Source organism: Eucyclogobius newberryi, unplaced genomic scaffold (assembly GCF_026437365.1).
Source record: "Eucyclogobius newberryi isolate DKJ021-1_F unplaced genomic scaffold, fEucNew1.0.hap1 SCAF_20, whole genome shotgun sequence".
In the NCBI taxonomy this organism is placed as follows: domain Eukaryota; kingdom Metazoa; phylum Chordata; class Actinopteri; order Gobiiformes; family Gobiidae; genus Eucyclogobius; species Eucyclogobius newberryi.
In genome coordinates, this window is record NW_027315835.1 from 4,863,476 (window position 1) to 4,878,361 (window position 14,886).

The 14,886-nt window shown below is 50.1% G+C and overlaps 1 protein-coding gene across 1 annotated transcript in view; it reads right to left on the minus strand.

Moving 5' to 3' along the window:
* Positions 1–14,886, minus strand: part of adamts14 (ADAM metallopeptidase with thrombospondin type 1 motif, 14) — a 208,427-nt gene that overhangs the window by 69,811 nt on the left and 123,730 nt on the right. The window contains exon 2 of the mRNA XM_072456808.1: positions 36–192. Within this exon, the coding sequence (XP_072312909.1) occupies positions 36–192 (157 nt within the window). The remainder of the gene's footprint in view (positions 1–35; positions 193–14,886) is intronic.

The window sequence follows — 14,886 nt, forward strand, 5'->3', positions numbered from 1 at the left end:
ACGTGGAGCGGCCGGCGCGTGATTAGACATCTCACCCTCGTTGTGCGTCTCCTCGCCGCGCTCTGGCCCCTCCCTCTTGAGGGCGGACCTCCTGTAGACCACGTGCACCCGGCCCGCCTCCTCCACGCCCTGCTGCCCCTTCTCCAGCGGCTCGATGAAGAACTCTCCGCTGTCCGTGCGGATCAGACCGGCCTGCGAAAGACACACGGGAGCCAACGAGGAGACCGTTAAAACTGGACCAAAAGAGGAAAAACCGACGTAAATAAAATAAAAGTGACTTAACACAACCAGGAAGAACAACCATCGATCCAGAAGCACAATGAACATAGCATTTATAGTAATAATATAGTCATAACGATGATGATTCAACACTTTGTCATGCGCTAGTGCCTACCATCTTGTGGTCTCCGTCACACACAGTGTGGCATTACAACAATGGAATTTCCCCATGTGTGGACAATAAAGGATTATCTTATCTTATCTTATCTTATAAACGCGAGTGGAGATGCTAACAATCTGCTAGCATCTCCACGGAGACGAATGCGTTGCGGACCCTCGCCATCACGTCGTGCGTTTCTAAAAGTGGACATAGTCTGCGCTCTTTTGGCTTTTATCGGCTTTTACTCACGCTTTGCTTCACATTTTCTACAAACTACACCTCCGTCTCCAATGAGGTTTGTACTCGCAGGTGTTGAACGATGAGAAAATAGATAAATGGCGCCATGACGCTTCGCTAACACCCCTTTTCCCATCGGTCCTTGGCTCGGCTCTGCCCCGCTTTAGGTGCTTCCTCCTCAGACCAGGTACGTTTTAGGTCCCTCTTCCCTGTTGGGCGGAGTTGAGCCGAGCGGGGACTGAACGTGACGCCAACGCACCGCCCAACGCCGATTGGAGACGACTCAAGAGACAGAACGCCGTCAATAAAGACGCGGATGAGATCGCTGTAGTTGTCACGTTCCTCCTTGACCGTAAATCCTTCCCCCGAGTCCGTAATTACACCTGCTTCTCACGCTCTGCTGCTTTATTGACTGTAACCGGGGGCGACAAGTGCAGAGCCGAGTCGAGCTAAGTAAGTTCTAATGGAAGAAGTACAATAGAGCCGAGCGTTTGTTGTTCTGAGAAGTTCTGCGATCAATAAGTTTTGACGGATGATGCTTTGTTTGTACAGACAAAAAAGCGATGTATTGTTTTTGTCCCTCATATTGAACGATTTCCATCTATTTTTTTATTTTCTCTCAATAAAATCAAATAAAAATGGCTTTCAATGTTCATTTCCTCAACGTGAACAAGACGGACCTTAGATCGTTGCCATTTAACACAGGAAAAATAGTCACATTTCTTTGACTCAACTCCAAAACCTCGTGCGTTTAGCGGCGAACCTCTCAATTCAAAAAGACCCGAGCTGATCATGGACGATTAGAAAAACGTGTTTAATTACAGAGTCTTAAAAACGTTGGAAGTCCGAATTCGTACCGCAACCGGGAAACTTGAAACGGAGTGATTTGTGAGTAGGAGGACCTCGCAAACGGGATCGACGAAACGAGCGCGGACGAAGCTAAACACGACTCTGAGCCTGTTTTTTGATGAAGAGGACGACGAAAAGTGCAAAAAAAGTTGATGACGTGTAAATCCAAAGTCATTCTCACACTGTTAGCGCTGTTAATTTAGCCTTATTTTGATATTTAATTACATCTGCAAACGCCAGAGGAGTTAGCGCCCGTTTCAAACCCATGCTTTTCTCACGGCCCTTGACTTGAGGTCGAGTAACGGCCCGAGCAATTTGGGGCTCGGAACTCGGAAGATTTATGGAGCGTCGAGGCCAGTTTCACGCTAAACGGGGAAAACCAGGAAACACTCCGCGCGGCTTTAGCGGCGAAGTCTTAAAGTCTTAAAAAAGGTTAAAAGTCAGTGTTCGTACCGCAACGGGGAAACTTGAAACGGAGTGATTTGTGAGCAAGAGGACCTCGCAAACGGGATCAACGAAACGTGCGCGGACGAAGCTAATCACGACTCCGAGCCTGTTTTTTGATGAAGAGGACGATGAAAAGTGCAAAAAAGTCGATGACGTGTAAATCCAAAGTCATTCTCACACTGTTAGCACTGTTAGCGTTCTTTTGATATTTGATTACATATAATAACACTCCGCTCGGCTTTAGCGGCGAACCTCTCGATTGAAAAGACCCGAGCTGATCATGGACGATTAGAAAAACGTGTTTAATTACAGAGTCTTAAAAACGTTGGAAGTCCGCATTCGTACCTCAACGGGGAAACTTGAAACAGAGCCATTTGTGAGCAAGAGGACCTCGGAAACGGGATCGACGAAACGAGCGCGGACGAAGCTAAACACGACTCTGAGCCTGTTTTTTGACGAAGAGGACGACGAAAAGCTGAAAAAAACTTGATTATGTGCAAAGAACAGAAAATCCAAAGTCATTCTCACACTGTTAGCGCTGTTAATTTAGAGTTATTTTGATATTTAATTACATATATACATACAGAGGAGTTAGCGCCCGTTGCTAACCCAGGCACTCCTTGAGGTCGAGCAATTTGGGGCTCGGAACTCTGAAGATTTATGGAGCGTCGGGGCCAGTTTCACGCTGCACGGGGGGAAACCAGGAAGCGCTCGGCTTTAGCGGCCACACGGGGAGCGCTAATTGCTACAGGATGGCGGAGGAATTCGAGCCACGCGGCCGTGACGTAAACGCAGAGGTCTGACGTAGATTCGGAGCTGAGACCTCTGGAAGGAAAACACGGGGGGCGGCAGGGGCGACGGGGACGACGGGGGCGGCCCGAGCGTGTTTGGATGGTTTTGAGGGGAAAGCGATCGTCTCCTGAAATGAAGTCGCGCTGTGTAAACCGTTTTAATGAGTCGAGCGCGGGCCAGAGTGCGGCGGGCTGCGGGGTTTGAGTTACAAAAGTTCTCCCGCGTCATTGCGCAGGAGGGTGGGTTCCAACGTGCGGTGCGGGGCCCGAGCAGCGCTTCAGACCCGTTGATCTTTTGGTTTATTCAACTTTTGGACACGTCACTGGTGGTATTTCAGCTCAAATATTGCTAGTATAGTACGTATTTTACATTTTTAAAATATACCGTATATAAGTCGCACTGGAGTATAAGTCGCACCAGCCAAAAAATGCATTATAGAAAAGAAAAAAAACATATAAGTCGCACTGGAGTATGAAATGCAGTTGCAAGTGTGAAAATAACAAATAATATCACATATAAGTCGCTCCGGAGTATAAGTACATAAGTATAAACTATGAAAAAAGTGCGACTTATAGTCCAGAAAATACGGTATTTCCTTGATACAAACCAGACAGTATTTGTATTGATAATATCAGTAGAAATGAACAGAAAAAAGCCAAAAAAAGATGACAAAAAAGCAATTAAATCCATCTATTGTATATACCGTATTTTTCGGACTATAAGTAAAAATAAAAGTGAAAATTAAATTAAAAATAAAAGCGTGAACAAAAGTCAAATTAAAGTAAACGTATAAATAAATGTGAAAATAAGGTTTAAATAAACGTATCAATCAAAGAAAAAAAAGCACGTAAGAATAAGACTATAAATAAAAGTGTATGTGAGAAACACTTCCTCTGACGCGCTGGCTCCACTTAACCTCGCTGTCCTTGTCTCCGGCGGCGTTGTCGGGTGAATCATGGCCTTTGAGTGTGAAGCCTCAGAAGTGTCGTTCACACGAAGCTCCACAGACGGAGGTGATTATATCCTGCACGTTCAACCCTCTATAAAGTGCTTTATGTTCCACTGTGAGCCGGGTCAGATCTGTGGAGAGGTGTTCTTGCTTGACTAAAGGACTTCTCATCGACTTAAAGAGAGCGTAATGAACTCTCAAACTTTAAAGTCCATGTGACACGTTAGATCACACGACTCAATAAAACACAAAGAACGTGTCGTGCACTTGGATGCCAACTGCCATAAAAAACAACAACGACAACAGTTTGGATATTACGGCAACATAGAGGAACGCCTCGGTCCGTATGACGGGGAAGAAGAAGAGGAAGCGTGACCTGGTCGGTGACGATATGAACAGCGGGGAGGACCCCCCTGGAGCCACTGATCCTGTGCAGCGTAGGGCGTCTTCTTGCTCGTCTATGGAGGGCTCTCTCAGTGAGGAGCAGGGCGGGGGGGTTGCAGATGTCGGGGATGTGAGTTCAGAGTGTAAGGTGTTCATAAAGCTTGCGCAGGATAATGCGTCCTTTAAGGGGTGGGATCCGATGGCGTTGACAAGGAGCTTGACTGTAGCTGTGGGAGTGGTCAAGCATGCAAGTGTCCTTAGGGATGGCTCGCTGCTGGTCGTGTGCAAGGACGTGGCTCAGCAAAGGAAGGCGATTGAAGCTAAGTGTCTGGGGGGGAAGGACATTCTTGTGTCTGATGCTGTAAGAGGCACGGTTAGGGGAGTTATAGTAGGCGTCCCTACGACGACATCTGTGGATGACATAAAGGAGAATTTGACTGGAGCTAAGGTGGTGGATGCTAGGCGGTTGAAGATGACCCGGGATGGGGTAAGGTGTGACAGCCTGTCGATAATGATTAGATTTGAAGGTGGGATCCTGCCTCGTGTGGTGTGCGTTGGGTACATGCGCTATGGCGTACGCCCATATGTTCTGCCGCCCCTGCGTTGCTTCAAGTGCCAGCGCTTTGGGCATATTGCAGCGGTCTGTAGAGGGAAGCAGAAGTGTGGTAAATGTGCAGGAGACCACGAGTATGGGAAGTGTGACGACGGAGCAAAACTCAAGTGCTGTAACTGTGGGGGAGAGCATAGCTCTGCCTACGGGGGATGCGTGTTCAGCAAGAGGGCTGCTGAGGTGCAAAAAGTTAGGGCCTCTCAAGGCATATCCTATGCGGATGCGGTCAAGAAGGTGTCTGGTAGTCAGGTGACGGTGGATGCAGTGGGGGCTGCCAGTGCTGCTGGTGTCCTAGGCGACAGGGGAGGGGGCAGCGTTGCCCGCGGCCAGGGGGAGGTCCCCACTGGGATGCCTGTGAGTGTGGCTTCCACGGGCAGAGGCCCTGTGGGTGCGGAGGATGTACTGGTTGTGAAGAGGAAAGATTTCTTCCTCTTTATAGTGGAAGTGATTAACTGTACTGGGCAAACCAAGAAGAGATCCGAAAAGACTAAGATCATCGCTAAGGCTGCAGGGAAGTACTTTGGAGCTGGGGGCCCCGAGTGGACGGAGATAGAGGATGCGCTGCGGGAGGGCGCCCTGCCCCATTCTGGCAGTGGGAGTGGGGGGGCTCCCGATGCGCCGTCAGGTTCCGGGGGCTCATAATGGCGGTGGTTGTCTTGCAATGGAATGCGCGTAGTCTTCGTGCTAATGGCCAGGAATTTAAGCATTTTGTCTCTACCTTGTTGAACAAGCCTCACGTTATGTGCGTGCAGGAGACTTGGTTACGACCTAGGTGGGGTTTTGGGATACAAGGGTATGTGTGTGTTAGGAATGATAGGGAGCAGGGTAGAGGCGGAGGTGTGGCTGTGTTTGTCCGAGATGACCTAAATTACGTTGTTGTCAGTGTGAGTAAAGCGCCGGAGGCCCTGGCGGTGAGGGTCTGGCTGGGTGGTGAAGCTGTTACTGTGGTTAACCTTTATAATCCGTGTGGTGAGTTAACGTTAGAGTCCTTGCATAGTATCGGTAAGGATGTTCGGGGAAAGGCCGTGTGGTGTGGGGATTTTAATGCGCATAGCGCTTTGTGGGGCGGTAGTGGTACCGATAGGTATGGGCAGGTGGTAGAGGGTTTTATCAATCAAAGGGAGTTGGTTTGTCTGAATGATGGGGGTGGGACCCGCTATGATATGGGGACCGGTGCGGAAAGTGCAATAGATCTTACACTTGTGTCCAAGGAGTTAGCTGGTGTTTGTAGTTGGGAGGTTCTTGGTAATCTTTCTTTTGGTAGCGATCACTATCTAGTCCGCACCGTGATTGGCTTTGGGAGCTGTGTGGTCAGGGGGACGAGGATCCAGAGGTGGCAGTTGGCAAGGGCGAACTGGGGGGCTTTCCTGAGGAAAGCTGATGATGGTTCTAGGGTTCTGCAGGAAGGAGGATTGACTCAGGTGGATGATCTCAATAGTGCAATTGTCTCGCTCATCACGCAGTCAGCGGTAGGCACGATTCCTAAGAGTGGTGGTAGTGGACATAGGAAGCGGGTGCCGTAGTGGACTGAAGCATGTGGTCATGCTGTTAGGGCGAGAAATGCGGCGTTTCGCCGGCTAAGGGTTGCCCACACTGAGGGTGCCCTCATTGACTACAAGAGGGCCCGCGCTGTTGTGCGGAAAACTGTGAGAACGGCCAAGAGTGCCTATTGGAGGCGGTATTGTTCCAAAATTGGGAGAGAAACGCGTCTCGGGGATGTTTGGGGGATGATTAAGCGGATGCATGGGGTTGAGCGCCGTCATGGGACCCCGGTCCTAATACTGAATGGTGTTGAAGCAGTCAGCGACGTTGACAAAGCTGAACTGTTGGCCAGCACCTTTGTGTCGGTGCACAGCTCTGACAATCTCTCACCTGCGGAAAGGCACTACAGGGAGAGTACTTTGGCCCAGAATTCTGAGCTGATTGGGCACCAGCCTTCGACTCAAGATGACCTTGACCTTCCGTTTAGTTTGTTTGAGCTAAGGAGAGCACTTTCTAAGGCGAAACAGACAGCCCCGGGTAGAGATGAGGTGTGCTATGACATGCTCTCTCATTTGACTGATGACACGCTTGGGCTAGTCCTGGGTCTTTTCAACCGTGTTTGGGATTCAGGTTGTGTTCCATCTGCGTGGAAACAGTCTACGGTGGTGCCGGTTCTGAAGCCGGGTAGGCCAGCGTCTGACCCTTCAAGTTATAGGCCGATTGCCTTGACGTCGCAGCTCGGGAAAACGATGGAGCGCATGGTTACCGAGCGGTTGGATTACTTCTTGGAGAGTCGGGGTTTGCTTCCTGCGCACCAGAGTGGTTTCCGTAGGGGCAGGAACACCATGGATTCCGTGTTGTGTTTGGAATCTGATATCCAGCTGGCCAGGGCTCAGAAAGAAAAGGTTATTGCGGTGCTCTTTGATGTGGAGAAGGCGTACGATATGGTTTGGAAGGATGGGCTCCTCATTAAGCTGCGGAAGTGTGGTGTGAAGGGTAAACTGTTTAACTGGGTCCGGAGCTTTCTGTCTGGCCGGCGTATCCAAACCAGAGTGGGCGCTGCTTACTCTGGGGTCTATGAGGTAGAGAATGGGATCCCGCAGGGGAGTGTGTGTAGCCCTATCTTGTTCAATGTCATGATTAAGGACATCTTTGACGACGTGGATGGGTCTGTTGGGAGGAGCCTTTATGCTGATGATGGTGCTCTATGGGTGAGAGGGAGGAATCTCCGGTTTTACGAGGCGAAACTGCAAAGGGCAATACAGCAGGTGGAGCAGTGGACCCTGAAGTGGGGGTTTAAACTGTCCGTACGGAAGTCTCAAGTGATCTGTTTCTTCAATGGGCACAGGGACGTCTCCCTTCGACTGCATGGGCAGGTGCTTGAACAGGTCAGGGAGGTGAGGTTCTTGGGGGTCACCTTTGACGAGAGGCTTAGTTGGCGTCAGCACATTGATGAGGTCAGTGGTAAATGCAAAAGGGTGAATAACTTGCTTCGTTGTCTATCCGGCCAGGACTGGGGGGCCAGCAGAAGGTCGCTCCTGGGTATTTATCGGGCCGTCATGAGGGCGGCTATTGATTATGGCTGTATAGCCTACATGTCTGCGGCTGAGACTAACTTAAAGAAGCTTGATGTGGAGCAAGCCCAGGCCTTGCGCATCTGCTGTAGGGCTTTTAGGACCTCCCCTGTCTCGGCGCTGCAGGTTGAGTTGGGGGAATTGCCGTTACGGCTCCGGAGGCTAGAACTTCTGTTAGCTTACTGGGTGAATGTGCAAGGTCATACGAGCTCTCACCCGGTGAGGGACTTTCTCAGGGTTGATGGGGGGCAGAGTGAGGCTGGCGGTATGGTTTTCAGCCAGGTAGGAAATGCGAAGGCGCGGCTTGCGGGGGTTGGTGATCTGCGTGTGAGCCCGTCGGTGGCTTTGTCTGCTATAGCTCCGTGGAAGTTTGTCCCGGCTCCTGTTGATGTTAGCTTGCATGGCAAGCTTAGAGGAGTCGCTGGGAGGGCACCGCAGTTTGCCGTTCAAGCGATCATCGATAAGCACTCAGGTGATGTGTTTATTTATACCGACGGGTCTAGGGATCCTGAGAGTGGGCGTACTGGCGCCGCTTATTTTGTGCCTGACCTGGGGCTAGCGGTCAAGAAGAGGTTGACAGATCGCCTTTCTGTTTTCACGTCGGAACTTATAGCGATACGGTTGGCGTTGGAATGGGCGGAATCTGCTTTGCAGTGTTGCGGCATTGTGGTGGCCTCTGACAGCCTTTCTGCATTGCAAAGCATTAAATCTGGGAAATCGGATTGCAGACAGGATGTGTTGAATGGCATCTTCTGTCTGATGCTCTCCCTGTCCAGGAAGGATGTGAGGGTTTCCTTCATTTGGGTCCCTGCGCATGTGGGGGTGGATGGTAACGAAATGGCTGATGCACTGGCTAAACGTTCCCTTCGGCGGCCATCAATTGATGTAGCGGTTGAGTTGGGCAAGTCTGAAATCAAGCCCGTTATCAAGAGTCATGTGGTCGGCCTTTGGCAGGAATTTTGGAGCCACTGTGTTACTGGACGGCATCTCTATCACATACAGGGTAGTGTGGGTCCTTGCGGGTCTATGGGCAGGAACGCGTGGGAGGAAAGGGCCTTCGCCCGCATGAGGATTGGCCATACTGGACTCAATTGGTCACTGAGTAGGATAGGCAAACATCGGACCGGTCTGTGTGGTCACTGTCGGGTGCCAGAGACTGTCGAGCATGTGCTGATTTGCTGTGAGGCTTATGATAGGGAAAGGGCCGGGTTGGCCTTGTGGTTTCGGAATAATGGGCGGGAGTTCAATCTGCGGAACGTTCTGGCGATCCAGTCACAGGGTTTGTGTCAGGCTGTGGTTGCTTACTTATGTAGCACAGGGCTGGGTAAACGTTTATAGAGGTGGGGGGTGTTGGAGACTGAGCCGAGGATGAGGAGCAAGAGGATGTTCTAACGCGCTTGGACTTCGTGGGCCTAGAAACGCCAAAGTGATGGAAGAAGGACTTCTAACCGAACGTCAAAGAGGGCGAGGAAGGTGAAGAAGAGTCTCCCTGGAATAAAGCCGGTTGGTCTCTGACACAACAACTATTCTAGTCACAAAAACACATCATGACCTCATGGGCTTTGTACGCCAAAGCAATGGGAGGAGTACTTTTACGGACTACGACAGAGTCTGAGGACTACGAAACGTCTGAGGATTAAAGTCTGGCGGTAATGCAACACTCGGATGCCAACCGCCATAAAACAACAACAACAACAACATACCACCCGCAGAATGGAAGGAGTACTTTTACGGACTACGACAGAGTCTGAGGAATAAAGTCTGGCGGTACTGCAACAATTGGATGCCAACCGCCATAAAACAACAACAACAACAACAACAACAACGTGTCTTACGGGAGATGGCGGAGGAGAGTGGATCGGTGGTCGAAGACGTTCTGGACGGCGTGGAGGAGCAGCCTTTTCTGGCTGCACGTGCCCGGAAACTTAAAAGTCGCTTGGCTCGTCCGAGGGTTCTGGGAATGAGCAGCAGGATGGGGCTGAAGCGATTGATGTCCGGAGTGAGAGCAGAGACTGTGGGGTGATCATGGGGCTTGCACGGGATGGTGCATCCTTTAAGGAGTGGAATTCAGTGGCGTTGTCAAAGAGCCTGGCTGTGGCTGTGGGAGTGATCAGGAGTGCGGGTGTCCTTGGAGATGGCTCGCTGCTGGTCGTGTGCAGGGACGCGGCTCAGCAGCGGAGGGCGATAGGAGCTAGACGTCTGGGTGGAAAGGACATTCTTGTGTCTGATGCTGAAAGAAACACGGTCAGAGGAGTTATCGTAGGTGTCCCTGCGGCGACGTCTGTGGATGAAGTTAAGGAGAGTTTGGCTGGAGCTGCGGTGGTGGACGCTGGGCGTTTGAAGGTGACCCGGTCTGGGGTAAGATGTGACAGCTTGTCGGTAGTGGTAGCACTTGAAGGGAGGTGCCTGCCTAGTGGGGTGTTCATTGGGTTCATGTGCCATGACGTTGGGCCATGTGTTCCACCGCCCCTTCGTTGCTTTAAGTGCCGGCGCTTTGGGCGTATTGCAGCGGTCTGTAGAGGGAAGCAGGGGTGTGGTGGATGTGCAGGAGATCACAAGTGTGGGAGGTGTGACGTGGGAGCAAAACTGAGGTGCTGTGGCTGTGGGGAGGAGCATGGCTCTGCCTGTGGGGGATGCGGGTTTAGCGGAGGAGCTGCTGAGGTGCAGAAAATGAAGGTCTCTCGGGGTGTATCCTGTGCAGATGCAGTCAAGAAGGTTTCGAGTGGCGAGTTTGGAGTGAATACAGAGAGGGGAGCCGGCGCTGCTCCCAGCCAGGGCGAGATGAGAGGGGCCAGCGTGGCTCCCGGGAGGTGTGAGGGTTTCAGGAGTGGAGGTCCCAGGTGTGCGGGTTCCAGAGTTGGTGAGAATGCCCTGGTTGTGGATGGAGAGGATTTTGTGCTCTTTGTGGTGGATGTTGTGAACTGTGCTGCTCAGGCTCGGAGCAGAACTGAAAGGATCAGGATCGTTGCTAGGGCTGCAGGGAGATTCCTTGGAACGAAGGAGCTTGGTTGGGCAGATATAGAGGACAGGCTAGAGGCGCTAGATGGGAGTCGGAGTGATGGGGGTCTGCTTTTGGGGAGTCAGAGTGATCAGAGTGACGAGATGGGGGTGGGGGTGGTCTCCTGTCCTCGTCCAGTCTCGTAGACGCACGGCTACCAAGCAGCGACATCAGTGGAAATATTAAAGCCTATAGAATGAAGCCTAAAGAATAAAGCTGTACGGTGGAAGCACCGAACGTCAAAGAAGGAGAGGAAGATGAAGAAGAGTCTCCCTGGAATAAAGCTGGTTGGTCTCTGAAACAACAACAACTATTCTAGTCACAAAGACATATCATGACCTCATGGGCTTTGTAACACCAAAGCAATGGAAGGAGTTCTTTTACGGACTACGACAGAGTCTGAGGACGTTTATAGAGGTGGGAGGTGTTGGAGACTGAGCCGAGGATGAGGAGCAAGAGGATATTCTAACGCGCTTTGACTTCATGGGCCTAGAAACACCAAAGTGATGGAAGAAGGACTTCTAAAGGATAAAACGACAAAGACGTCCCATGACCTCATGGGCTTTGTACTTCCAAAGCACCGAACGTCAAAGAGGGAGAGGAAGATGAAGAAGAGTCTCCCTGGAATAAAGCCGGTCACAAAGACATATCATGACCTCATGGGCTTTGTAACACCAAAGCAATGGAAGGAGTACTTTTACGGACTACGACAGAGTCTGAGGACTGCGAAAAGTCTGAGGAATAAAGTCTGGCGGTAATGCAACAATTGGATGCCAACCGCCGTAAAACAACAACAACAACAACAACAACAATATTTCAGATTTGACCAAACATTTGAACTGTTTTTCTCCAATTTGGACATTTTTGTGACGTTTAACATGTCACTTCCTGGTTTGACACGGCCAGCAAATATGACGTAGAGGTGATTCTACGACTGTTACTTAGCAACCAGACCGTAAACAAGGGCCAAAGTACATTTAAATCATGTAATATTTATGAATTGACAAATAATTACACCTGACAACGCCTTTATTTTGTTAAATCATTGTTTAAACGTCTCGGCCTTTTTGCTGGAGTGGCGCTTTTTTGATGACATCACAGAGGGATTCAGCTCAACTTCCTGTTTTCCTCCTTTGGCCTTTTTACGGATGAAGTTTTCAGGCCGACATTATTAATAACGCTGGGAACTGCAGATATGGATTTGGAGCTGAAAACCCATAAAGGTCATAAGCTGAAAGGTCATAAGATGGGTATTAATATCAACGATGTGACAGAAAACCAAGAAACTGCTTTTATATTAAAAATAAATCAGAATAAATGGATAAGTCGCTCGAAAAACTCCATCTTGTGTCTTTCGCTTTCTGCTAAAAATATTCATAATCCCAATAAAACAACAAATAGTCACTATGAAAAATAATCTTAAATGTGTTTGGATCATCGTAATTGTTATACCGTATTTTCTGGACTATAAGTCGCACTGAAGTATAAGTCGCACCAGCCAAAAAATGCATAATAGAGATGAAAAAAACATATATAAGTCGCACTGGAGTATGAAATACGGTTGCAAGTGTGAAAATAACAAATAATATCACATATAAGTCGCTCCAGAGTATAAGTATATAAGTATAAATATAAGTATAAGTCGCACCCCGGCCAAAACTGTGAAAAAAGGTGCGACTTTTAGTCCAGAAAATACAGTATATGGACAAAACAGAATAAAAAAACGTACGAAAACACCTTTTTATAACAAAGACAGGGGCATTATTAAATCCAAAATGTCAAAAAATAATAAAAGTCAGATTTTTGTCAATAAAATGGTAAATATTCTGTATGTAGAATCCTTCAGTCCTGATATTTCAACCGCTCTTTGTTTAAAAATGTTCCTCCTCCAGGACGGTTTCTCATCCTGGACGGTGTCTCCTCCTGGACCGTGTCTCCTCCGGGACGGTGTCTCCTCCAGGACGGTGTCTCCTCCTGGACGGTTCCTCCTCCTGGACCGTGTCTCCTCCTGGACGGTTTCTCCTCCTGGACGGTTTCTCCTCCTGGACGGTGTCTCCTCCTGGACGGTTTCTCCTCCTGGACGGTGTCTCCTCCTGGACGGTTTCTCCTCCTGGACGGTGTCTCCTCCTGGACGGTTTCTCCTCCTGGACGGTGTCTCCTCCTGGACGGTTCCTCCTCCTGGACGGTGTCTCATCCTGGACGGTTTCTCCTCCTGGACGGTGTCTCCTCCTGGACGGTTTCTCCTCCTGGACGGTGTCTCCTCCTGGACGGTTTCTCCTCCTGGACGGTGTCTCCTCCTGGACGGTTCCTCCTCCTGGACGGTGTCTCATCCTGGACGGTGTCTCCTCCTGGACGCTCCGCTCCAGGTTTATGATTTGTTTTGAACCAGAGCCGAGATGTTCTGGCCCGTGGCTCACGTGCAGACAGGAAATACCAGACAGACAAGCACAAGTACTTCCTGTTTGGGGCCGAGAGCACATCTGGTAAGGACATATCCAGATGTGAGCACACTGCAGAGCGAGAGAGAGCGAGAGAGAGCGAGAGAGAGAGAGGTGGACGGAGGGAGTGAGGGGGGAGAGAGAGAGAAGAGAGGGAATATGGAGAGAGGGAGAGAACTGGGTCCCAAAAATGTATCTGAACAAACTTCCAACGTTCCATCGAAGTGTTTAAAGTGTAAAAGCTGTTTGCTCAAGAAAGGCGGCGTAAACAATGACGCCAACGTGTGAAAACAGACGACAACCGCACGCCTAGAAACGGACGAGCTAACGCAATAAACGGACGAGTGATTGCAATAAACGGATGAGCTAACGCGATAAACGGACGAGCTAACGCAATAAACGGATGAGCTAACGCGATAAACGGATGAGCTAACGCGATAAACGGACGAGCTCAAACGATAAATGGACGAGCTAAAACGATAAACAGACGAGTGAACACGATAAACAGACGAGCGATTGCGATAAACGGACAAGCTAACGCGATAAACGGACGCGCTAACGCGATAAACGGACGAGCGTTTAGTCGACCAAAAGTTGCATTTTTCACCTTATTATTTTATTTTGATTAAAATGATTTACAGCAGAAATGTGGATGTGTGGCGTTTATTTGTAAAACGGGAATTTTACAGACGAATTTAGTCAGTTTTACTTTATCCAGATGGTTGTTTTCGCATGTTCGAGACGCATCATCCCCTTTTTTGTCGCCCAATCGATCGTCCGAGGTTTTGGGACTTTCCCGTCGACGATATTCAGGCGACATTTTTCCCAATCCGACCGAGACGTGCAGCGTCAGACGAACGTGAAAAGCTCTGCCGACAAAGAGTCTCAAAACAAAGGATTCTTTCTCTTCTGCCACGCCCCCAAAGACCCCGTGTGTCCAGAAGTGTGTGATTGTGGTCAAGAGGGACCAGTGGGACTTACAGAGGTCACTCCAGACTGAGCTGTTTCAGATCGTTAGCAGCTAATGCTAGTTTACACGCTATTGCGCGGCTATGCTAATAAACGTTAGCCTACTCGCAGACAGTTCCAACTGTCCGGGTGTTATATTTTAGGATCAGACACAAAGCTTTGAGGGCGCGTCCGGTGCAGAGGGCGCGTCCGGTGCAGAGGGCGTGTCCGGTGCAGAGGGCGTGTCCGGTGCAGAGGGCGTGTCCGATGCAGAGGGCGTGTCCTGTGCAGAGAGCGTGTTCAGTGCAGAGTTTCATGACTCTCTAACCGCACGTGACGTCTTCAACATGTGACAACAAATAAGTCAAGTGACTGAAAAGCATGAAAAGCTCAAGAAACAACATTTCCATGGAAACAAGAAGCTGGTGACCCTCCTCCAGGTGATGACCCTCCTCCAGGTGGTATGACCCTCCTCCAGGTGATGACCCTCCTCCAGGTGATGACCCTCCTCCAGGTGGTGACCCTCCTCCAGGTGGTATGACCCTCCTCCAGGTGATGACCCTCCTCAAGGTGATGAACCTCCTCCAGGTGGTATGAACCTCCTCCAGGTGGTGACCCTCCTCCAGGTGGTGACCCTCCTCCAGGTGATGACCCTCCTCCAGGTGGTATGAACCTCCTCCAGGTGGTGACCCTCCTCCAGGTGATGACCTTCCTCCAGGTATGACCGTCCTCCAGCTGGTGACCCTCCTCCAGGTGGTGACCCTCCTCCAGGTGGTGACCCTCCTCCAGGTGATGACCC